Raw genomic sequence first — 25462 nt, 5'->3', positions numbered from 1 at the left:
TGGCCACAGGAACAGCAGCCATCCCAGAGGGATAGATCAGATATCTTATGTATCTTTAGCTCTGATTTGACAGCAACATCACAGAACCCTTTTCTTAGCAGCAGAAAGACAGACATGTCCTTGGTAGCATAGATGGATAACACAAGAGCTGAGCACCACAAGAACTCAAATGAAACCTCCAATCACAGTGCTTGAAATGGGCTGTAATTACCAGACATGCCAGTTCCTGGACACACCCTGCTGGAGGCTGAGGGTGCATCTGGGATGCACAATGGCACACCAGCCCATTCCTGTGGCCACACCAGCTCAGAGCTGCCCAGGGAACCAAAATCTGCTCTTCAAACCCACATCAGCTGCCGAGCCCGTGCCCAGCAGGGTGACCACGGCTGTGCCCTGCGGCAGGGCTGGCACGCAGATGGAGCAGGCAGCTGTGGGCAGCTGGCCACAAACCACAGCCCCTGCAGAGCATGTGGTATTTGGCCCTTGCTGCAACTACTACATCCACTGGAGATGATATGTTATTTGGCCCTTACTGCAAGTACTACATCCACTGCAGATGATAAGTTATTTGGCCCTTTACTGCAAGTCAAAAAACAAAAAGCAGCAGAGAAACACAATCAGAAAGACCAAATCCAGATCCCCATAAGAGAGTCAACACAGCACCACATACTAATTTAGCTCTTCTTCATAGACAGTGATAAAAGAAACCTGTGAGAAGTGCACAGGCTACAGCTTCAAACTGTGTGCCTTTGATTCTTCAAAAAATAAAAACCTGATCACAGTTTCTCTTCATGCTTCACCTCCAAATTAGCATCAGTTTCACTCTGCGTCATTACATTTTTCAGCAGCTTGTTCCAGGAAAAGTGGTTTTACCACTGCCTGCACAACCCAGGGAATGTCAGCAGTGAGACCAGCTCCTTGCCCAGCTGCCCCTCAGCTGCAGTACTCCTGGCTGGGGCTCCTGGTGTAGAACAGAGCAGCTCTGAGACTGCTTCAAGATGTGCTGCCCCTGCTTCCTTTGCTTTCACCAGCAGCACTATAAACAGAGTGGGCCTTTTATAGAGAAGATCATTCTGATATCAGTTGGTTAAAAAAAAAAATCTCTCTAGAAGTCTCATCTTTCAATAATCCCACCACAAAATTCTCCTTAGTGACATATGCTTGTGTTTCCTGCTTGAGACAACCCTCGGGCTTTTTTCCCTGAATGATGCAGGTGAAAGCATATGGGTAAACAGAAGTGTAATTGAATGCCACAATCATAAATGGTGATGCTTATTTTTGTTAAATGGTGAAGCTGGCATGATGGGACTTGTAATGTAAACTCTGGGCCCTGCTTCATCAGTGTGCAAGCAACTGGTGAATAGAATTAAGAGGGAAAACAAAACATCACATGGTTTAGCTGATAAACAGTGATGATTTCTGGACATATACCCTGAGGGACAGCACAGAATTTTTCTGTATCTGAGCTGCCCTTTCCCATTTCTACAGCTCAACAGAACATAAGTGAAAAAGATGAACATTTTCCAAGGCCAAACAGCAAAGATCTACAGGGCAAGAAGGAAGGAAATTGAGTTTTCTCTCCTTTCTGCTACATGAATAGGGCTTACACTGGAGCAGTGACCTTCAACCCAAAGGTTTCTGCTGCTCCCAAACGCTGCCTCCAGCACCTCTGCACCACCAGCCTGGGATCTGTGGCCAGGCTGCAGCTCTCCACATGCCAGCCCCACACAGAGAGAAGAAGCTTGTGTCTTCCAGGAGCTCACCAGGAAGCTGTATTTCAGATCCTTCTCTTCCCAGAGTCTTCCCACTTACATTTTACACACACACTTAGAAAACACAAAGAGGCAACAACACAACATCTGCATGGTGCTTTTCCACAGCACTTCAATTCCCACTGCCGAGGCAAACTTTTGTTTCTAAATTCCTCAATCCTGGATGTCACCCTGACCTTACACCATGACAAATCCTCCAGTGCTTTGCTGGGTCCAGGCATCATCTGTGTCACACGGATGCCCTGCAGCAGGTCTGTGGCACTGGCTGTTCCCAGGGGAGCACTGCTTTGTCCTGCAGGGAACATGTGGACATGGAGTGCCAGGCACACACAGATCCTCTCCCTTCTGATTTACAGTCAAATCAAAGCAGAAGGAAAATCCAGAGCTAGCAGATTGCAGGTTCCTGAGCAGAGTGACTCAGAGAGCAGCAGGAGGAAGAGCAGGGAGGCTCCCCAAACCCTGCATGGCCATGCTGCAGAGCTCAGGGGCTGGCCTGGCACAGCTGGGCACTGCTGCTGGGCACAAAACAATGACTTCACCCTCTTGATGCCCCATCCACAATCCACAGCAGTGTGTGCAATACAAAGATTAATACATGCACCAGTGGTGTTTGTAGGATGCTATTCCCTTGTCTCCTGCATGGAAAGACATGGAATCAGGAAACCATTCCATCCTGGTGCAGGGAGGCTCATTTTGCAACTGAGCAGAGAAAGGACTGAGTGGTATGGGGCTGTTTATCCAGTCCCAGGTACAGGCTCATGTGTGCCAGCCACAGGCACTGCCTGGCCCCTCTCAGCCTGGGCACCTGGGGCAGCAGCTCCACAAACCACGAAACACAGAGGGGCAGCTTCAGGCTCCAGCACAGGCAGGTCCCCAGCCCAGCCCCACAACCTCCCCCAAATGCCCCCTGCTGCAAGATCCCTTACAAGGGCACTTGTAGTTATCATCGTTTCACAAGTGCACTGAGTCATGGAGCAGTTGAGTACTTGCCTAGAGACCTTTGGGCAAACAGTGTCAGATGCCAAATTCAGCTTCTTTGTCCAAGCAGGCACTCCCTGGGCTTGGCCCAGCTTCTGGATCAATGCAGAGAAATTTGACAATTTACCTCTCTCTGGAGAATCTCTCCATCTCTGAATGCTGGCTCAATAAATGCCACTTGACATTTGCAAAGCGACAGCAGTGAGCAGGACTCGTGTTTCCATGAAGAAAATATCTCTTGCCTAGCTCAGAGCTGAGGGGCACTTAACAGCAACACCACACCCCATGTAAGGAAAACACCTCTGTGGTGTGAGCAACATTCAAAACACTCACTAGCACACATGAAAACATTACCTGTCTTGTCCTCACAGGCTAATGACTATTAGATAGATGTATAACAGCACCAGTGAATGAGATTGCACTTTGCAGCCTGTTAAGCAGAAGGAGATGGTCCAAGAGAGGTAATGAGACAGATTTGACTGTGAGAGGATTCTGAGCATAGTCAGTCTTAGCAGAGCGCTCAGCAGAGGTGGAGTAGGCGTGACCTTGTGGGTGCCTTTGGCACTGGAGACAAAACGAAGCACACTCAGCTAGGGCTGGCCAGTGGATTGTCACATCTAAATGGCACCTAATCTCAAGGAGATTTGCAAAATGCAAGCACACAGCCAGTTCTGAAGGCTTTCAATTAATCTTAAGCATGGGTTTAAAACTTCAGATCCCCATCATGAAGCACTTAATAATAGGCTGAGGAAAGAAGAAAGGAAGAAAAAGCAAGCCCACAGATGTGGGGTTTCTGCTGGTTTACCGCGACACCAACAATAGAAGATGAAGAGCTTCATCTCTGCCGCCTCCTGCTCCTGCCCACTCTGGTGGTGGTACATGGTCAGTCAGCCAGGATGCACCTGAGACCACGAGCCTTCCACGCTTGTGCAGGGAGGGCAACTGTCATTTTCCCTGCTGTAGCAACCCCAAAGAGCTGTAAAAGGTAACATGGTGATGCCTAGCATTGCTCTTCCCTCCAGCAATGCCAAGTGCCTTTCCTTCCTTCTGTTTTCCAACAGGCAGCACAGCCACATCCAAGCCAGCTCTCGGTGCGTGGGCCGCTGTGCCAGCCAGCCATCTCCAGTTGCTGCATGCTCACAATAAGCTCCCAGCCCACACTGGAGTCCCCCCCAAAAAACCTCCCACTAAACCAACACAATTCCCAGCCCCCCTCCCCGTTAAACCGCTCCTCTAAGAATGCCAAGAATTTTCCCAGACACTCAAGCCTTTTATTCATATCCCTCCTGGCTCCCAGCTGCACTGCAGGCAGGCAAAAACATCACTGAAGAAACCACATATGGAGTCACCACCAAGACATGCCAAGTAAAAATCAGAGCCACTTTATTTTACAGAAGCAAGAAGAGTCAAGAGCTGAGGTTTTTGCCTTTAACTTTTGCACCCATTTTTGAGAGCTATTCACAAACCAGCAAGTGACCAGCGAGTGCATTGTGAAGTGCAATGCTCAGCACCTATGGAAAACAAATATTTCAAAATATCCCTGGGCCAGTGCCAAGGTTTCACAATGCCCCACGTGCCCCAGGGCAGTCTCGGGAAGCAAAGGCTCAGTTGCACAGCAGCAAAACCCAGTGCTGAGCACACACTGCAGCCTCCTCCCTAAGGAGGTGGACAAGGATTTCAGCGAGAAGCCAAGCTCCTTTAAGCGAGGAACTCCTTAGGCAAACTCCTTAATTGCTTTCCTGTGTCCAAGGCTGGTGCCAAAGCACTCAGGATTGCTGGGCACACCTTGGGCTGTGTCCATTACCGGGCACACCTTGGGCTGTGTCCCAGCACCAGCCGGATGCTGGGCACTCCCAGCAGGGACCTGCACCTTCACTGCTCCCCTTGTGTTCCTTCAGCACTTGTGAGCACACAGCTGAGCTGAGGGCACTGCCTTCAGCATCACTTCAGCCCCAGCAGCCTTTCCTCCTTCAGAGAAACACCACAAACCACAGAAAACAAAATAAAAATCCTACACGCATCTGCAGCATCAAATGGCAAAGGCTTAAAACAACAGTTTTTGCTGATGCTCAAAGTCAAGTCTCAAGGGAGAGTAAAGCTCCTCATCTTCTTATACCACACACATCCAAGTTGATCCATTCACAACCTGTGAATGCAACATCAGTTTTAATTTTCTGCAAACAAACTGACTGTTTCTGGCTTAAATTCCTCTCTTTTTTTCACCACAAGCAAAATTCCCACATGCTTCTTTTCTTAAGCTGTTATTTAGTGATTTCCCCATAACATTTATAAAGCCTAATTAATTAATTGTGAGGTTTTTCTTAATCAAGAGAGGATTAAATGGGCATTTTGCCTCTATCACAAGTCCTGGACGGGAGTTTACAACGAAGCAAAGCAGGATTTACCAGGCATTATGCATACAGTGTTTTGCAAACATGAAGGCTGCCTTTGAGAATAAGGAAAGTTGGTTAAAAATAAAGAAAGCTATGGAACCAAAAATGAAAGACATTTCCTCCAAAATGACCTTAAAGGATGAGAAAGTTCAGCTTCTCTGTAGCCTGAGAATTCCATCCCCCATAAGCTATTCAAAACCAAGCAAAGTCCAAAACACAAATGAAACTTTTTAAACAGACCGAAAAAAAAGATCCTGAAATACAAACAAAGCCACCCAACACTGCCCTAGTTAGTTTCTTTTAAAAATTATTTATTCAGAAGCTGCTGAGGCTTTTCAGTTAATGGACTTCCCAATTAACCCTGTCAAGGGCCTAATCTCAGCACCTTATCTAGTGCAGACTTTCTCCAAGTTCACCCAAGGCAGTGATGCATTCCCAGTTTACTCAGCTGCTCTAAGCTGAGGAATCTTTTTGGTTTCCCAGCATCCTTCCATGAGGAAAAGGAGACACTTGACAAACACAAGTGGCTGTGGGACAAAGCCAGGAGATAAACTGAGTGCCTACCCTTAAGGACTGGCATGAGAAAGGTTTGGAGCAGTTTAAAAGAAGTGTGGAAGAGGGGAAAAAGGATCTGGATCTCCATCACTCAAACAAGCCATGCTGGATAGCAGTCACCAAGCTTATTTGCTTTAGTTACCACTTAAAATAAACATGGCTAATTCCCACATACGTTTCCAGAATTTATTGCCCAATTACAATAAATACTATTATCCAGTATATTTTTAGAGAAGGGAACAGAGATATAATGGGAACCCAAGAGCTTTTGGTCACCACTGTATGCTTTTTCCCAGTTTGGCTTATGCAACCATCCCACAGCATCTCCTCCAACAGATCTTCCAGCTATTGACCACATCTTCTTGTAATAATAACTGGAAGACATTAGAAAGAGAATATCCCAGAATATACCACAGCAACTCAGCTCCTCTGAGGGCTACACCAGAGTCACCATACTAATAAGCTGACTGCTATATATCCTATTAACACATGCCTCCCGAAAGCCTCCAAGTGTATTAGCACAGAACGCCTTTAATCTGAAGAATCAAGGCAACAGAAAAAAGGAAAAAAAACCCTCTATTTGAAAAACCCTCACAGCAAAAAAAATAAGCTGAAAGCACTATTTGTTCTGTATGAAAATACAGAATAAATCTATATTTAGGAATGTGAGCTGGAAGCACCTTGCTGCAGAAAAAGGGAAGGGGAATGTTGCTGGGAGGCCAGCTGCCACCTTCCCCAGGCAGCATTTCCCCGTGGCAGAGCTGAAAGCAGGATCAGCGTGGCTCAGGAGGGAAGGCTGCTGTGAGCAGGGTGTGGAGCAGAGACCTGGCAATGCCCTTGTGCCCCCAGCTGCCCCAGAGCCCAGGCACCCAGCAGGGATGGTCTCCTCTCCCAGCAGCAGAGCTGAGGGCTGCAGGGAGGTCCTGGCAGACACGGCAAGGTTCCATTTTCCAGCATCACCACAAGCTCAGGGAACATGCTGCACACAGCCACAGCTGAAGGCATGCCTGTATAGCCCTGTGCAGGCAGACATGAACTCAGCAGAGCTGAGGGCTGAGCCCTGCCTCTGCCACAGCCAGAGCCAGCTGAGGGCTGCCTGTGGGGGACTCGATGCATTCCCCACATGTTTCCTTGCACACAAAATGCAGACTCATCACAGCATCTCATGCAATGGTGATGAGGATGGGAGAACCCCAAGCCTTGGATGGAAACCCAGCCCAGCCTCTCTGGCTCCTGTGACAGTCTGGGGCTGAGGCCGTGCAGCCAGAGAGGGCAAGAGCCCCGAGACAGAGCTCGATGGGAACCTTGCTCCAGCTGTCTGACATCCCTGGAATTTCATGCCTGTGGGAGACAGACACTTTTTGGTTTCACAAAGGAATCTGAACATCTAAAAGTGGTGCCTTCACAGCGCTGACCTGGTCAGCCACAAGCCGAGAGCGGTGATTAGGGCTGTGTCCAAGAATCCTGTGGTTCTCACTGACCCCACTCCTCTCTCAAAGTCTCCCATCACCCCATTTGCAGGATGCTGATTCCCTGTCTGGGTTTACCTTCTGCATCCCAATGTCACAAACTGGATGAGCATGGATACTTATGCCAGAGAAGAGGCTCTGGAAGGAAAGCACGTGACTGGGACTGAGGACAAAGAGCACTTTCAGGATTTTTTTTTTCCTCACTTGGGCTCTCTTAGCTGTCTGACACTTTTATGATAAGTGAATACAAATGCAAAGCTTCAGGTATAAACCAACCCAGAGCTTGCTGCAGTCATGTAGATGTGGGGAAGAGGAGAAACAAGCAGATTCTGCATAAACACAAGGCCCATCTCAACAAAACAAGTATGGGACAGGACAATGTTACTTCCAAAGGCTGCACAAACAGGGGATCTGAAACAAACAGGGCAGCTTCTCCCATCCACAGCCTGAAGTGTGTTCAAAACATTCTGAATAATCAAAACTAATCCCACAAACGTACCTTACCCTACACAGGTGGGGCGAAGTGTGCAGCCTGCCCACGCCCTGCACGTCTCCCTCAGTCCCATCACCTCCCAAATTCCTCCTCTTCATTGCACAACCCCGGAAAAGCCAATTCAGCATCATGCCAGCTTCTCCCCCTCCCAAGCTCGGAGCCAGAGGGAAGGGAAGGAGATGAGCGTGACTGCTGCTCCTGCAGACAGAAAAACAGCCCAGTGATGGGCCCTGCTTTGCACAGTGGTGCCTTGAGACGACAGGACTGGGCACAGCGGGGCACTCAGAGCCAGGGCTGTGCCTTTCCCCGCAGCTGGAGACAGCCCTGCTGTTCTGCCACACAAGATAATATTTAGGGAGCTTCTGGCCTTCCAGCAATGCTGGGGGCTGCCTGACAGCTGCCACCCCAGCACAGACGACAAGGCCTGACACCGTGCCGGCTCCTGAAAGGGAGCCATTCTTGACAAGGCCTGACACCGTGCCGGCTCCTGAAAGGGAGCCATTCTTGACAAGGCCTGACACCGTGCCGGCTCCTGAAAGGGAGCCATTCTTCAGGCCCGCGTTTGTTTTGCCGGTGCTGAGGGCACACGCAGCCTCGGGCTCCGCCAGCTCACGTCCCTCCACCCACGGCCTGCACCCACTGCAGGCAGGAGAGCTCCGGAGAGCTCGGCAGCTCCCACGCACAACAACATGCTGCAGGAAGGAGACACCCTGGATTCACCAGCACTGACAGCACCACAGCGGGGAAGGGGAAAAAGAACTAAAAACCATCTTATTCTGGGCAATGTTTGTACCCAGCGCATACATTGAAAGTAAGTGTTGAACTGCCATGGGCTGTGGTTGAGGTAATTGATTCTGTGGTTGAGGCAGAGCTGGCTTCCTGTGTGAGGACAGGCAAAATTCCAGGGCAGGGATCTCAGGCTTGGAGACGCAACCAGCAATTTGTCCCCTCCAGTGGAAAGCCATTTTCTGCATCGTTCCCTCCCAGAAAAGCATACACTACAGGCAGGAGAGCCGGCCAGCACAGGAGAAGAAGGGCTGCTCCTGCTGGGTTGGCTTTCTGGTGCCTGCTACCAGCTTGGAGAAAAATCTGTCACTTGTGCTCCACGCTGCATGGGGGACCACTTGAGTTTTTCCAGGCAAAAGGTAAAATAACTGAATAACAGAAAAAGATAAAGAGATTTAATACTGGAACTCCCAAATAGTGCCAACTGCCTGGGTGAAAAAGAGAGCAGAGGGAATGTCTGAATTCAAATCAACCCCGTTTTCCACTGGAGTTGAGCCATGGAAAGGTCTCCTTGAGAGTTCGTTCAGAAGAAAATGTAACCCTGCGCTTAGGACCTGCAGTGATAAGACTTCTGGTCATGAAACACAGAGCTGTTCTCTCCTCAAGCCCATCTTTCATAGACTAAAGCATCACATCACACTGGCCCCTTACAAGAAGAGCAGGTTTAGGCTGTGGGTTTGAACCTGTGCTTACAGAAAGCAGCAGCAGCAACACATGAAGTTTATCACAATGGCAGTTGTGGCATGAACAGGCACCATCCAAAGGTTCCTCTCCTCCACAGAGCTGGGAGCAGGTGACAAGAAGGCAGTGGTGTGTAAACAGGTAACACTCACACACAGCTGACAAACTTGTCAGATCCTCCCCAAACTCAGCAACTCTGAGACAAAGCAAATCCCATCATCTACTTCCAACAAAGAAATTGCTCTTCAGCTTTCCTCTGTATAAAGTAGTGTTTTCTCTCCAAGATCTTCCCTTCCAAGGGACATTAATTTATCAAAAAGCTGCCAGTACCAGCCCAGCTGTCAATCACTTACATGAAGGGAAATCTCAGGATTGCTAATAGACAGCTGTCCCCAGCCACAGCTCACACACTGCCAGGTACAGGTGAAGTGTCCATTGCTCTCTGCCCTGGGCAGCAATGCTCACACACCCCTGTCTGTGCAGGCAGTCATGGTGTCCACACACAGCAATCAGCCAAAGTTAGCTTTTCATGTTGAACTCTTATCTGAGCCCAACCCTGAGACTGAGGACACCTGCTTCTTCTCCCAGAACTGCTCAGTTTGGAGCTCACTGCCTTTGCACCACCATGTCAGGCTGTGAGTTAGTGCAGACAGTTTTGTGATCTCAATGTGCTTTATTTAAAAAGAGAGAAAGCAACAGATTTGGGAAAGCAGAAGTCTTACAGTCTCAGTCTCACATCTCATCTCATTTATTCTCCAGTGCATCTCCAGTCACTTCTTCTCCTTCCAGCTTTTCCAAGCTCCTTCAGAGTTCCTGCATTTCAAGCACCTTCTGGCTTCCACTTGCACGAGGTGGTTGGGCTGTTTCCCACTCAGCATCCCAACATCCTTGCTAATACTGCTTGTGTCTGCTCTAGTGCAGTCACCACATGTGCTAACTCAGCACTGGCCAGCCCAGGCAATGGAGAAGCTGTGAGCTTTAATGACAAAATAAACGTATTTCATAAATGAACCAAACTTTATCAGTCCTCCTTCCACCCTGGTGGTGAGCAGCCCCAGAAGTGATGCCTGCAGCCCAAGTCCTGAACACAGCTGTGGCTACCAGAGCAGATGAGCAGAAAATTTCAGTCTCCAGGGGTTGAAGCAAATCTCTCTCACAACAATGCAGCCACAAAAACAAAGGTGGTGTTGAGCACCACTGATCTGATCCTGCTGCCTCAGAGGCAGTTTTCCATGGGTGAGCTTCCTTTCATTTGTTTTTGTTGGTCATTTCCAACAGCAGCACTTGAAGGGAACTTTATTGTGCTGGAGAGAGAGGCAATCTGGAGGACTGCACAAGGGAAGTGTGCATCTGGGGAGTTTTCAAAACACATTATCCAAACCTAAGGGTCATTACATTTCAGGATATCATTGTCAGCTGGACACCTATAAATAGCTTCACCAATCATGACCCATTGTGTATCAAAACCCCACTTCAGAGGCTTTTTCAGCATTACTTCCTACTGCAAATACAAACAGCTGGTAAAAATAAGTGAATTTATCAGCACCTTTGCTTGGCAGTGACAAGCTACTCCCACATGGACTTCATGCTCAGGGAGCTGAGGTATGGCAATATAAAATGGCAACAAGAAACCTGTAAGCCCTGCAGAAAGAACAACTCAGAACACCTGAATCATGAGGTTTCCATTATGCTGGAGGAACAACAGCTGAGATGGAAGCTAGGGGTAAAGGAAACAGCAGCTGGGACAGATGTGTGCCCCACATCAAATGGAAATGAGAGGGTGCTCTCCCACCCTCAAAATCCCTATAAACCCATCCCTACCCATTGCACAAAGCAAGCAGTTTTTTTCCTAATGGAGTTGGGCACTCAAGCCATGCTGGAGCCCAGCCATTTCCCTTTGGTGCCCAAATGAGAGCCAAACACCATCTGAAGGATTTTTTTCCCCTTTCCTCTTTTAAAATCAAAGTGACAGAGTATTGATGTAAGTACACAAAAAAGCAAATTAATTATTTTTTCTCCAGAACTAGGCAATATTTTGGATTCCTCTAATGCCTATGAAAGCCTGCACAGGCAACAGCAGGCACAGCAAATTAACATTAAAAGTATTTTTATATGATACAAATGCGGAAATAATTGCAGTGAGAGAGTCTTGGTGTTTTCATTCTGTCACTGTCATTACCTTAATCTACTCCTCCCAGAGCCTAGAAACATTAGCTTTCTTAAATGAGAGCCCCGGTTCAATTTTCCTTTATGCAAATTTCAAGTAAGTTACAGTCTTGAAAAGTCATTCCTGAGCTGGAAACTTTTGGGCCAGGATTCAAGGAAATGAAGCAGGGATTGAGCTCCTTGGCAAAAAGTAGCTTACAGAGAAAACAGTAGCAGGGACTTGTTTGTGCTCAAAGGGCATGCCTATAATTCAGACAGCCACCACTGCTGTTCCCATTTATTTAGTAATATCACACCAGACTATTTTAACTTTGGAGAGCTATACTATTTAATGCGGTAAAAATGTTTTTTAGCTCTGAGACAGTACAAGACACAACACCGAGCTATTTAACGAGAGCAGCCCTTCCAACAACAACAAAAAATTCAAGCTGTAGACAAAGAATAGTTTTGGGCCGACAGATTTTAGCCAGATTGACTTCCGATAGCAGTTATACAACATGTGAGCTGCAGAGAGGCGGCAGTGCACGGGTCACGCTCCATATTTGCTGTACAGCATTCCTCATACATTGGCTCAGAGAGCAGCCAGCCTCAAGGGTTTGCTTTACCCGTGTTCCAAACAGCGTGCCTCTCCCTGTGTTATATACACACCGCTAAGTTACTACTGCGGAGTGTTTGGATACCAGCGGTATGTAAACAATCGCTGTTTGACCCCATTTCCTGCCGCCTGTCTTTGCGGGGCGATGCGTGCCTGCACACACACGGTCCGGTACCCTGCAGGAGCATCCCGGCAGGACTCCCCAGCGTGCCGGGGCCGTGCCAGCAGCAGAGGCGGCTGCGAGGCCCCGGAACCCTTCCCCGGCTGCTCCCTCCGCCCAGGGCGCGGGCAGGACCTTCCCGCAAGGACTTTCCCCGCGCCCGCCGCGGCTGAGCGCCGGCACCGGCACCGGCACCGGCATCGCCCGCTCCCGCCCCGGCTCCCCCGCGCCGCCGGCGGGGCAGCGGCCGCGCATCCCCCGCCGTGCCCGGGACCCGCCACCCGCTGGGCTATTCCCCCGCACCCGAGCGACAAAGGGACCGCAAGCGGCGCGGCCGAGAGCGGGGCGGCGCTCACCGAGAAGCGCTCCAGGTCGGTGGCGGCCATGGCCGGGGCTGGCGCGGCTCCGGCGGCGGGAGCGCTGCTGCCGCTGCCCGCCGCGAGTGGCTGCGGCTGAATGGATCCAATATGGCCACTTCCTGGAACCGCCCTCCGCCCGCCGCAGGCGCCGCCCGCCCGCCGGACCGGGGAGCCGAGGGGACGGGCCCCGCCGGGCCGGGGCAGGGCCGGGACAGCTTCCCCTCGGCCGGCGGGGCGCGCCCGGCGCTCCCAGTGCGGAGGGGAGTGGAACCGGGGAGGAGCGGTCGGGCTGCCCCGGAGGGTTCCCTGCCGGGGGTCAGGTGCCGGTCTGGGGGCGAGCACATGGCACGGGTGGCCCTGGGAGGAGAGGGGAAAGGACTGCGGAAGGGCCGGGAGCATCCTCCGCAGGGATGGCTCAGACATGACATTCCGCAGGGGTCTCACAGACTCAGGACATGGCATCCCGCAGGGGTCTCACAGACACGGGACATGGCATTCCGCAGGGGTCGCACAGACCCGGGACATGGCATCCCGCAGCGGTCGCACAGACACGGGACATGGCATCCCGCAGGGGTCGCACAGACTCAGGACATGGCATCCCGCAGCGGTCGCACAGACACGGGACATGGCATTCCGTATCACAGACCCAGGACATGGCAACCCGCAGGGCAGCGGTGCCTCTGTAACGCGCGGCAGCCACACCAAAGTGGCGGCCACAGCGTGGGTTTGAGCCGGGACACGCAGCGCGCACGGCCATTAACGCTGCCCGCGTTTATGCTGATTTAAAGTATGCACCAGAGGGCTGTGGAGTCTTTCTTCGTCGCTCCTTCCCACCTAAGGGCACAGAGCCAAGGCCACCGCCAGTCTCTGTAAGGCAGACATTGGTATTTCAGGAGCTGCTAGCACAGAGCGGGTTCTGTTGCTTTCTGGTGCCCTCTGCTGCAGTGCAGCTTCCCAGGAGCAGCTCACCAGAGCCATGTGCGCTCCCGGCGCTGCTGGGCCACTAGACCAGACCTGCACCGCTCATCTTCTCTGTTTCCCTGGTTTCGTCTGAAGCTTTCCCCTTTGTCCCTGCTATGTCCTCACCTTTCCTCCTCACCCTCTCTCTTGGAGCAATCCACTCCGTACATTTGGAGAGCTGAATTTGGTCAAAGAGACCAAATACTTCTTCCTACAATGCTTTTTGAGACGAAGGGAGTCACGAGGATCATTTTTAACCCCTCAAGAAAATAATTCCTTCTACCACTTGTCCCGTTCCACTATAAAAAAGGGGGACTCGGGAAGGATTCTTTTGATAGATTTCTCAGATGAAAATAAAGCGCAAACCCAGCAATATTATATCTGAGAATCGTTTGTTGATAAAAAAGGGTAAACTAAGGGGGGATAGGAAAAGGAGCAGAGAGGGAAAAAGAGAGAAGGAAACAGAAGACAGGGACAGCGTTACCATAAAAACCCTGGTCGTCTGTCAGCATCAGCCCGGCAAGTGGAAGGTGCGTGCTGCAGCCGCGGGGTGTGTGCGTGGCTCCCGCGGCGGGCTGGGCGCTATTCCCGAGCAGCAGCAGGCTGCGTGTGCCTCCATCAGCGGGGAACGGGCTGCCCTGGCCACGGGCACACTCCCGAGCAGCTGCAGGTTTCGTGTGCCTCCATCAGCGGGGAACGGGCTGCCGGGGCCATGGGCACACTCCCGAGCAGCTGCAGGCTGAGTGTGCCTCCATCAGCCGGGAACGGGCTGCCCTGGCCACGGGCACACTCCCGAGCAGCTGCAGGTTGCGTGTGCCTCCATCAGCGGGGAACGGGCTGCCCTGGCCACGGGCACACTCCCGAGCAGCTGCAGGCTGAGTGTGCCTCCATCAGCCGGGAACGGGCTGCCCTGGCCACGGGCACACTCCCGAGCAGCTGCAGGTTCGCGGGGCAGGGGCGCGGCTGCGGCGGTGACAGGTCGTTCCCTTCGGGCTGGTGCTACGGCAGAGGCCGGTGGGGTCGCAGTTAGGTACGGCTGTGCCCGGGCAGCTCCCTGGCTCCCTCAGAAAAAAAGTGGAAGCTAAAATCTGGTATTTCTGGTGTACAGATGCAAATCAAACAGTTGTTCTTGTTTAGGGCAAATCTGGGAGAAAACCTCCAAAAGGGACCCCTCCAGAAAGCAAACCCACACAGTCTCTCCACCCCACCGGTTTGGGAAGGATTCCTCGGAGAGAAGTGGAAAGAACCTGTTTATTTAACAGGCACAGCACCCCCCAGCACACAAAATGAACAATACCGGATGACAGCACTCTGTCACTGCTCTGAACAAGATGACAAATTCAGAAAGTCTCTCTTGGGGGTGACCGCTCTGTTATCAGTCCCTCCGCCGCCGGGGCAGCTGCTGCAGCCACAAGGTGCAAAATCTCGGTGTTCCCAGGTCCCAGTCCGGAGCAGGCTCGAGTAGGTCCAAAAAAGGGAAAGGAGAAACAGTCGAGGAAAAATTTGGACTGCTAAGAGCAACTACCTAATGAGCAGAAGCAAAAAAACAAGAGCAAGCAGAAGCAAGAGCAAGAGCAAAGTGAAAAGCCAAGCGAAAAGCAAAAGCAGCATCATGTACTGCCCTGTTTCTGTGTCCCACCAGCTGTGGGGGAGCGGCTGATAGCAAAACCAAAACAAAACTTTCACTCTTCAGAGCCAGTCTTGAAGGCACAAACTTTGTTTGTTTGTTTGTTTGTTTTACTTTACAATCAGCTTTGTGAGTCCTTATTTAAGACAACGTAAAATTCTTGCTTAACACACACCTGAATGCCATAATGCCAGGTACTTCTGGAGAAGCAATTGGTTTTGATTCATTCAGAGCTCTATTCTGTTACAATAAAGTGCACAGTGTAACAAGACAATGGTTACAAAAGCTGATTCCTGTCAGGAAAATTAATCTACCAGAAGTTTATGTCCAAAAAGGAGACAGAGGAGTCCTGTAACTTTATTTGAAAAAAAGGAGAGGCCATGGGGCATTTCCCCTGGGATCTCTCAAAATTTTTAGAGGACACAGTCTCCTTTTTATCCTAATTTCCCAGCCTCATTTCCCTCTCTCTTTCCCCATTGGCTGAAGTACTTGAGAGGTACAAACTTCCCGAAATGCCTGAGACCCCTTCTAATGTACATCCCCCATTTTTCTTTTTCCTCATATCTCTGTTCTTTTCTCTAAATCCAGAGATTTTGCACAGTTTCGAGTGAATAACAGTCTGTGTCAATTAGTGGAATTCCTATGGAATTTATGGTTCCCCCATCGCTAATTTCACCTCTCTGTATCTGGCCTTATGTCCCATCAGGCCCACAGTTTGTTTGTTAAGACATCTCCTTCTTGTTCCTTTCATTCCCAAACAGTTGCTGGTTTCTGTGAGCTGCAGGTCAGCTGCAAAGATTCACAACACAAAGGAAATTGTGAGACATTGGAACAGATCAAGAGCAGCACTGCTGCCTCCTGGCTCTGAGCTGTGCTGCTCACACCTCCTGGAGCTGGAGTCCTCTGTCCCTCTGTCCAGCAGCGCTGCCACCATCATGGGGCAGGTCTCTGTGACAACAGAGCACTGTACAAAAGCTCACAGTTATTTTTAATCACCTTGTTATTTCAAAAGGCACACTGTTTCTAATGGCAAATCAAGAGAAACCCTGCCGTTTTCAAAAGGTTCAGTTGCACAAAAACTGCTTCAAGAGAAGTGACTTGGATTTGGTGACTCCTTTAATTGCTAATTGTTATGCAAATTATTCTTAATGGCTCCGTAATTAAATTTATATTATAGTGCTGGATGCTCCTGCAAGGACTTTAAATTTCATGGAATATTTGTACCTGCTAAAACCCCAGTGAATTTAAAATGAGCTATGGGCTTTTTACAGGTGAAAAAGGGCCAAAGAGCACAAAGGGCTGGAGAGGCACAGATGTGTCCCTGGAATCTCTTTGTCCTGAGGAGAGCAGGGGAAATGCCCCTGTCTGCATGGATGGTGGCATTGCAGCAGCACAGTTCTGATGGCTGGGGACATCAGCAGGAGGTGCTTTACTTCTTCACATTGTGAGCACAGCTATAGGCAATGAAAGTGGAAATAAATGCTATCACACAGCCCCTTTGGCTTCCTAGGCAGACACAGAGAGAAAGAGATCATCCCACCTGCCACATGAGTACAGAAACAAGACCAAGGCCTTTTGAGGGCTAAATAAAATCCTTGATTTTTAAATCCAGGTGGTGCATATAAACAGATCTCCTTCAGGGTTTTCAACACAGGCCAGACAAAGCAGCTTTTGGATGACTGTACATTTTTCACTACGTGTCCTAAGGATTACTAGAAATCAAATGGTTTATAGCTATTCTTTTAGCATCAACACCACCAAGCACTTTATAAACTTTCATTGGTTATATTGACAATATATGGAGCTTATAAGGTATTTCTACAGAAGTGCTATCTTTCTAAGCTGGACATCAATAGGAGCTGTAAATTCATTTCTTTACAGAAAGAGACCCAAAATTTCCCTGCCACCTAATGCTAAAGTGCAGCAGAGGGCAGATTTAGATTAACTGTTAGAAGCAAACTCCTCCCCATTAGGGTGTGAGGCCCTGGCACAGGCTGTCCAGAGAAGCTGTGGCTGCCCCACCCCTGGAAGTGCTCAAGGCCAGGCTGGATGGGCCTTGGAACAACCTGGGATAGTGGAAGGTGTCCCTGCTCATGGCTGGAGCCTTAAGGTCCCTTCCAACCCAAATAATTCTGTGAGCTGATGATTCTTTTACCACACTGAACCTCACACAGGTTTGCATTATCCTGCTAAAATCCCATCAAGTTCACAGGCATCATCTGAAAACCAGAGGATGCTTGGGATGAATTCTTGCCTCATCTGTGAGAACAAGTAGTATTTAATAAATACAGAGTCTGAGATACACAGAAAACTGTGTTTGAATGGCTGCTGTTAAGAAACATCTGAACTGGTTACTGAGGTCCTTGAGTTAGAGCTGAATCCTTCTCATTTATAAGAAAATGCCTTTTATCTGTAAATAATCTCCACTCCCCTTCCCCCCCCGCCTTCCTTCCCCCCTCCCCCTTCACAGACTTTTGCTCAATTGTTTATCTGTGGAAGGTTACTGCATTTCTCCATGGAACAAAGAAACAGCTATTTTCCCGCACAATGTGCCCTCTTTGTTTCACATGAATATATTAACAAGAAAAGTAGGAAATCATTGGCTTTGTCATCCTATTTATTCTGGGAATCCTGATTTATTTTGGAGGAAAATAAGTTTTCCTTGAGGTAAAAGTCCCATCTGTAGTCATTAGCAGCTAAGCTTTGCCTTTCTACAAAGCAGCAGCATCCCGACTGGGACTATCCTTCACATTCCCTTTTCTTCCCCTTTTGCTTCCAGCCTGGCATCTCACCTTCCCTGTGGCTCTGAGAATATCATGTGGGAAAGAGTGAGACCTAGGGGACCATTTGCTTCGGTTTTGGGCAGTAGAAACTTCTTTGCTTTGACTAGATACTGTGCTTGATCTCCCACTTTATTTCCTGGTTTTGTGTGGTGTGGATAATTGCAGTGATAAAACCTTCACCTTCCTCCTCTGATGGGGTGGGAAAAGCTCCCAGGCTCACTGTGCAGTTTACTTCACCATAATAACAATAACAATAACAATAATAATAATAATAATAGTAATAATTTGAGGATACTTCTTCCAGGAAAGGTAACTAACTCTCATCAGTCACATGGTTATAGAGGCCAGCTCCCTACAGCCTATGATGCAGGAATAACATACTGCAATATTTGTGTTTAAAAAAGTAGTAGTAAATTAATCTAATCATGGGCTCATGTATATTGTTTTTGTCTCAGGCAATAATGAAAAATATCAAGACAGTTGGCTTGAGATCTCCTAAGAAGCAGCCCACAGTGTTCTGTAAATAGCCCAACAAGAAATACTTGCTTTGTAGGTTTTTGGTGACACAGAAAGAGGCAAAACTTCTCATGTTTTTTTAAGGCTGGAAATTTTGGATGACTGATGAATATAACACCCATAATGTTCCAGGATTTTATTATCTATATTAATAAAATTCATTCAAAGGGTTTAATTTCTGCTCCACAATGTGATCGGTGTGACCGGCACTCAGCAGACTAAAAGGAGCTCACTGGGAGCTGGTGCTCTGGAACCACCATCCTTAATGGTGGGCAACCAAAAGGCATCAACAGATAAAGAGAAAGACTGGCAAACAGGATGTTTGTGGTCAGAACTGGTATGGGTGATTAGCCAGAAGTGTTATTTTCTTCTTTATTACAAATAATATAGGAGGTTAATGTGTTAGGTTACTAAAACCCACTGACAAATTGTGAATAGGAGGACAACCACGTTAATGTGTTAGGTTACTAAAAATGTGTTAATGTGCTAGGTTACTAAAACCCACTGAGATTGTGAAAAGGAGCACAACCACATTCCATGGGTTGCCCATGAAGAGACTATATGTGGAAGAGGTGGCTGGAGGCATTACCTGGGCAATGAGGTCATTGTGTTAAACCAGAGCAGCCAGTTCAGACTTGCTTGGCACCAGGTGCATGTGCAAACATCCTGTCTCCTCTTCTGAGACCTCCTGGCTATGTGTTCTTCTGCTTTGCAGCAATGGGGATTGCCAGGATCTGCAGAGGGAACAGCCTCAGTAACTCCCCTTTTTTTGGACCTTGACCCATTGCAAGTGCTCAGAGAGGCTTGGCTGTGTGGCTGTGGAGCAGTGAGGTGTCCTGGGAGGCTGGTGCAGGGAGATCCCTCTGCAGGAATGGTTCTGGCTGGGGATAACACAGGTGGGATGTGACAGCAGCCTTGTGGGTCTCAAAGGATACAGGGAGGCAGGGGTGTGATGCTGTGCACACAGGGACAGACTGCAGTGAGCCTGAGATTCTCCTCTCTCCCCCACCCCCGTGCTTGAGCCAATTCAGCAACTGGAGCAACTTCTCCCTTTAACATTTGTAACATAAAATGTTTTTTATAAGTGCCTGTTCTTCTGAATCATTTTCCCTCCTCCTCGCTCTCATTTGCAGATATGAACTATAATCCCAGGGTACAGCTGAAAGTTTGCAATGCAAAAATCACAGACTGCTGAGATTTTCTTATGCCTGCAAGGGATTCTGGTAAGGATCTAAACAGTGAAAACAAGACACAGCAATTAGTATTTGGATGCAGGGTCATTTTTAGCTCTCTACATAGGGCAGGCAATGCCATGAGCTATAGAGCATTGCAGAGCACTGCTCAAGTGGCTGCCTCAGCAAGGGCAAGGCTGCTGTTCAGGCCATGTGAAAAGGCAGTAATGGGAGGTGTGCAATTCTCATAAAAACACAGAACTAATACAAGATTGCACACTATTATTATGTGAAAGAGCATTAGAGCAGCAAAATTATTTTGAGGAGCTGGTTCAGTGCCAGCTCGTTAGCAAAACATGAAATAGTTTTACAGACATTTGCACAAAGATGGAGAGAGAAGGGGAAAGAATGCCAAATGCCATCTGTGGGAAAAGGCCCTTCTATCCTCAGTAAAGGTAAGAAAGAGGCAGAAGGGAAGTCAGCATCAGCAAGGAGGGCACACCTCACATTGCCTTCAAAATAGAGACTTTGACACAGACTGATCAGAGAATCATTAAAGTTGGAAAAGACCTCCAAGATCACCAAGTCCAGTCTTTGACTAAACACCACCTTGTCTACTAAACCATAGCACTAAGTGCTGTGTCCAGTCATTCCTTGAACACTTCAGGGATGGCCACCCACCACCTCCCTGGGCAGACCATTCCAGAGTTTGAAATTTTACTGTAAAGGAATTCCTTCTGATGCACAATCTCAACCTCCCCTGGTGCAGCTTGACCCATTTCCTCTTGTCCTGTCATGGTTACCTCGGGGAAATGGCCAAACCCCACCTTTGTACAGCCTATTTGCAGGTAGCTGTAGAGTGATAAGGTCTTCCCAGGCTAAAAATCTCCAGCAGCTCAAACTCTTTCCTGAATTGAGGGGCCCAGAACTGAACACAGCACTCGAGGTGTGGCCTCACCAGTGCTGGGCACCTGCCTCAGCCCATTGATCCAGCCTGTCCAGATCCCTCTGCAGAGCATTCTAACCCTCCAGCAGATGAACACTCCCACCCAGCTTGGTGTCACCTGTGACCTTACTCAGGGTGCTCTCCAGCCCCTCGTCCAGATAATTAATAAAGATCTTAAACAGGACTGGGCCCAATGCTGAGCCCTGGGGAGCCCCACTAGCGACCAATCATCGCTGAATGTGGCACCACTCACCACCACTCTCTGGGCTCAGCCATCCTGGCAGTTTTAACCTTTTAGAGAAGAGTGGGCTCCAAGCCATGGGCTGCCAGCATCTCCAGGAGAACGCTGTGGGAGACAGTATTGAAGGCTTTGCTGAAGTCCAGGCAGACTACATGCACAGACTTCCCTACTAGGCAGTCACTTGGTCATAAAAGGATATTCCATTTTATTAAGTTCTCACACTGAAAACAACTCCAGATCTATTTGCATTTTCTTACCCATCCTCATACAGTTACTTTTATTTGTCTTCAAACCACACTGACTGTTCATTCTGTTCTCAGTTGCTCCTGCTCTTCTCCTAGACAAACTGTTCAGGCACCAATTTAGTGATCTTAACTGCAGCATTCAGAGGAGAAACAATTTTGCAGGCTGAACATCCCTCCAAGAGGTCCTCAGTCCTCCTACCTTGCCTGGAGAAAAGCATTTTTCTGGGATTTCTTTTCTCCTGTAGAACAGAGAACAGTAATGTTAAATGCTTAGGCACAAGTAATTGATAAGAGGCAGAGGCAGCTTCTCTATAAAAAGAGAAGCTCTCTCTTCTCCTGGTGGACATGAACAGATGCAGCCATACTGTAAATCTTTAATTGTTTAAAAAGACACATAGGTCTACATTTTAGATGCAATATAGGTAAAAGACACAGATAATATGATTATGTATGTATATATGATAACATATAGTATCACATAGAGGTGAGTATATTTCAAAAGACTGAGCCATCCAACCATCTTCTGGCTAATTTTGAGGCATCAGCCTCTTGCCCAGCAGGAGCTCAATGTCCTCAATGTCCCAACAGAACACCTGAGGCTATTCTAGGGATGGAGACCAAACTCTGCAGAGTGATTTCTACCCAATGCTGCTCCACCTATTTGCTACTGAAAAAAACCCCAAAAGCAACCAAACAAAAACCCCCAAACAACAACAACAACAACAAATCGTTTTAGGAAGCTGGAAGACGAGTAAATGGATGAAGCGTTCGTCGTGCCCGAGGAGCCTTCGATGCCCTCGTGCCCGCACCGACTCTCGGACCGCATCCGCCGCCGCCCGCCCGTGGCCCCGCGCGGCGCCGCCGCTCCCACCGCCGGGCCGGGCCGGGCCGGGCTCTCCCGGCAGCGCCGCCGCTCCCACCGCCGGGCCGGGCAGGGCCGGGCCGGGCTCTCCCGGCAGCGCCGCCCCGCGGGCGGGGCGGGCCGGGCCCGGGGCGCTGCGCTCGGTGTGCGGGGCGGGGCGGGAGCCGGAGCACCTCCGTGGGAGCGGCCGCGGGACGCGCTGCCCGCAGCAGGTGCCGCCGGCCCGCCAGTCCGGCCACCCCCGCGGGCTCCCGGCATCCGAACCGCGCGGAGGCGGCGGGAGCGGAGGCGGCTCCGCCACCACCACCTGTGGCGGCGGGATGGAGGAGCTCGACATCAGCGAGGAGGCAGTGATGGGCTTCCTGAGGGAGCGCGGCGGGCGGGTGCGCAACACCGAGCTGGTGAGCGCCTTCCGGCCGCTGCTGGAGGCCGCCGGGGCCGGGGAGGCGGAGGGGCGGGCGGCGCGGCGGGAGCGCTTCAAGGCGGCGGTGAACGCCGTGGCCATCGTGAAGGAGACCGACGGCGTCAAGTTCGTGGTGCTGAAGCGGCAGTTCCGCGCTGCCCCGCCGGCGGGGGGCGATGCCGGCGCCCCTGTTCCCGTTGCCATCCCCGAGCCGGTTCCCGTCCCCGAGCCGGTTCCCGTCCCCGAGCCGGACCCCGCCGGGACGCCCCCCGAGGAGCCGCCGGGGCCGCGGGCCGTGGCCGAGCTGCGGGGCCTGTTCCAGGGCGGCGGCGGCGGGGTGCCCCTGCCCGGGGGCGCGGCGGGGGCCCGGCGGGAGCCGCCGCCCAAGCCCTGCATGCTGCCCGTGCGCTGCGTGCCGACCCCCGCCGCCCCGGGGCCGCCCGAGCCGGCCGCCAGCCCGCTGTCCCCGCCGCCGCTGGACGAGGAGGCCGGGTCCCGCTCGCCGGGGCTGCGGAGGGGGCCCAAGAACCACCGGGCCAGCGAGGAGACCGTGGTGCCCCTGGAGCAGGCGGAGCACCAGTGGCTGGTGCTGGCGGCCGACGGGCAGTGGACGCAGCAGCTCCACGGGCTGCTGCTGGGCGACGCCAGCCTGGCGGCTCGCAGGGACTTCATCTCCGGCTTCACCGCCCTGCACTGGGCCGCCAAGAACGGCAACTGCGACATGGTGACCAACATCATCCGAGCGGCCGAGAAGGGCGGCGCCCGTGTCAATGTGGATGCCAGGTCGCATGGTGGCTACACGGCGCTGCACCTGGCTGCCATTCACGGCCAGGAGAAGATCATCAACATGCTCGTCTACAGCTACCATGCCAAGATTGACCTGAGGGACTACAGTGGGAAGAAGCCGCACCAGTACCTAAAGGAAGGGACATCCCTTACAATTAGACGTTTGCTGGGGGACCCCAGCCTTTCCCAAAACACGGAACACTCCGTGCCCATCAAGAAATCTACAAAGCTTGCGGCTTCAATCTTGAGCTCCACGAGCACTTTCCTGGGAGTCATATCCGATGACATGGCTTTCTATGATCTCACCAAAGGTTTGAGGAGGCCCTCAACTTTAAACAAGCTTCTGACTGCCACTACGGGCCCGAGGAGGAAGCCAAAGATCAGAGGGGGCTTCCCTTCGTATTCCTCACTCTCTGAGGTAGCAGAGGAGGAGGAAGAGGTTGTCGTGAAACGCAGACCCGTTTCTGAGCTGTTCTTTGGCCACTAGCCTCTGCCTTACTGTGATCAAAATGGTTTAACAGCACGGCTGCTGTCTCAGCTTTCTCTTGCAGAAGCAGTTTGGATATTTTTGTCTCTGTGTCTGTCTTTTTGGATTTTTAGCTGAATCAGTGATAGGGTCCACATCCAAAGGCCACAGCATGAAACCCAGCCCCAGGTGCCTGTGGAAAGGGAGCTGCCAGAAGGTGCTATCCATGCTGTATGTACCATCATGCCAATCTCTTGCTGGAGACCACAAACTTTATACTTAATGGTTAAAAAACTGAAACAGTATATGTGTGTGTGGACAGGTCAAAATGCCTGAGGTACAGCCTTCTTGATCTGTGTTCTTCAGCTGGAGAGCAGAAGCAAGATGAAGGATTGCATATTGTACACTGTGAACAGCAAGCTGGTAGCTGGCTACTTTAACAAGGCTTGTTATCTAATGGGATTAAATGAACAGAGGAAAGATGCATAGTTTTCTATGATGTTTCTGATTATTTTGGTAGTAGAAGAAGGATATTTCTATTTACAAAAATGGTATACTTTTTCAAAACAGTTTCTCACTTTGAGAGCTTCTCACTCAGTATTTCGCATCAGAAATACTAACATAACAATCTCAATTGTTGCCTGATGCATTTTATTAGATAAATTACTTAAAAAGATAGACCCTGACCTTCATCACTCACGTCACCATGACTTGTCTACCTCAGTTTGACAGCTTGGCTAGTGGCTGAAGATTTTCTCTCTTCCTGAAGGACTTTTTTACCAGGTGGTACTTACCATGTCTGGATGATACTGTGAACATTTAAACTTCACTGTTGTTCAATCAACTTTAGCTGAATAAAGAACCTTATTGATAGTGAAAAATTGAACTGAAAACCTGGAAATTGGATCTGTCAGAGTTTCTGAGTAGCCAACTGGAAACAAAGTTAGGCTTGTATGTCTGATTGTTTAAAACTTGGCCCATTTTGACCTATTTACAATAAATATTTATAAACATGGGGCTATATGTAATGTTAGGTGTTTCATGATAGAACCTCTGCATGACCTCTTGAAGCAGTGTTTATCTCAACAGAATCATTGACCTAAAATGAACTCTTCTTCTTTTAAATGATAAACATAATTGTTCTATATATAGAACTACACATAGCTCAAAAAGCATGCTAACTGCATGTTAGGTTTGCAGTGAGATTATTATTGTTTTAATTACTGCTTGGTTAAAGTTAATGCCAAGAGGCAGAGCTGTGAACAGAATGTCTGACTTCTGGAGCAAGTCTGCAAAACCAGCATGTTTTCTCTAAAACTGTGATAAAAACCTGTATCATTGAGAGGTGCTGAAGGTGAGAGCAATGCTGCACTGGCTCTCTTTGGGTTTCTGCACTGAAACACCAGTTTGCATGCTTTGCCTTTCGTTCCAGGTCAGTGACTTGAGGAATGTTTGTTTTTTTCTGCCTTGCATTAAACCCAGTACTTGTAATTGGTTCTAATTGGCTTGTCCTAAACACCCACAAGGAATGCTGCAGGACTGAAGATGAAGGCACTGCCCTCTTCCCTTCAGAACACTCTCCCTGAAGTTCCTGGAGTTGGTGACCTTCGTTGGGGGTGTGATCAGAGGTTGCAGCCAGCTCTGATGCACCTGTTCTGGGAGGAGGCTGGATTATTCTGCACCGGTCTGCTTCTGGATTGAACTAATTAAGTTGTTAAGCAGAGGTTAATGATCAAGCACCTCATGACTTCTATATCTGGAGTAGGGTTTAAAAAAATAAAATCCAATTTGCTCTCTAGCTGTTGGTAACCATTGACCAGCGTGGTCCTTTGAAGCTGTGATTTGTGCTGCACTCTGCCAGCTTGCAGAGTTCTGGGAAAAACAGGGCTCTGTTCTAAAGAGTCTTTCCAAGTGTACAGACATAGAACATGTTTTTTTCTCCCCTGAAACCACAGAAGTGTGTGTGTACATTCAGGTTACCTCTGAGGCACTGACACTGCCTGGTGAAAGCGTTCTGTTTCTGTGGGAATTGCAAACACTCCAGTTTG

The 25462-nt window shown here is 49.7% G+C and overlaps 2 protein-coding genes across 4 annotated transcripts in view; one reads left to right on the top strand and one right to left on the bottom strand.

Moving 5' to 3' along the window:
- SEPTIN8 (septin 8) overlaps window positions 1–12523 on the bottom strand; it is a 34878-nt gene extending 22355 nt beyond the window's left edge. For all 3 annotated transcript variants that reach the window (XM_058815616.1, XM_058815617.1, XM_058815618.1), the window contains exon 1: window positions 12405–12523. In XM_058815616.1, coding sequence (XP_058671599.1) covers window positions 12405–12434 — 30 coding nt within the window. In that variant the 5' untranslated portion in view covers window positions 12435–12523. The remainder of the gene's footprint in view (window positions 1–12404) is intronic.
- Window positions 12524–22079: 9556 nt separating this feature from the next.
- On the top strand, window positions 22080–25142 carry SOWAHA (sosondowah ankyrin repeat domain family member A). The gene is made up of 2 exons (XM_058815462.1): window positions 22080–22328; window positions 22392–25142. The coding sequence occupies exons 1-2, from the start codon at window positions 22080–22082 to the stop codon at window positions 23433–23435; spliced, it is 1293 nt and encodes a 430-aa protein (XP_058671445.1). The 3' UTR covers window positions 23436–25142.
- The last annotated feature ends 320 nt before the right edge of the window (window positions 25143–25462 follow it).

This window comes from Ammospiza caudacuta, chromosome 16 (genome assembly GCF_027887145.1).
Source record: "Ammospiza caudacuta isolate bAmmCau1 chromosome 16, bAmmCau1.pri, whole genome shotgun sequence".
Lineage (NCBI taxonomy): Eukaryota > Metazoa > Chordata > Aves > Passeriformes > Passerellidae > Ammospiza > Ammospiza caudacuta.
This window is presented reverse-complemented; position numbering and strand designations above follow the sequence as displayed.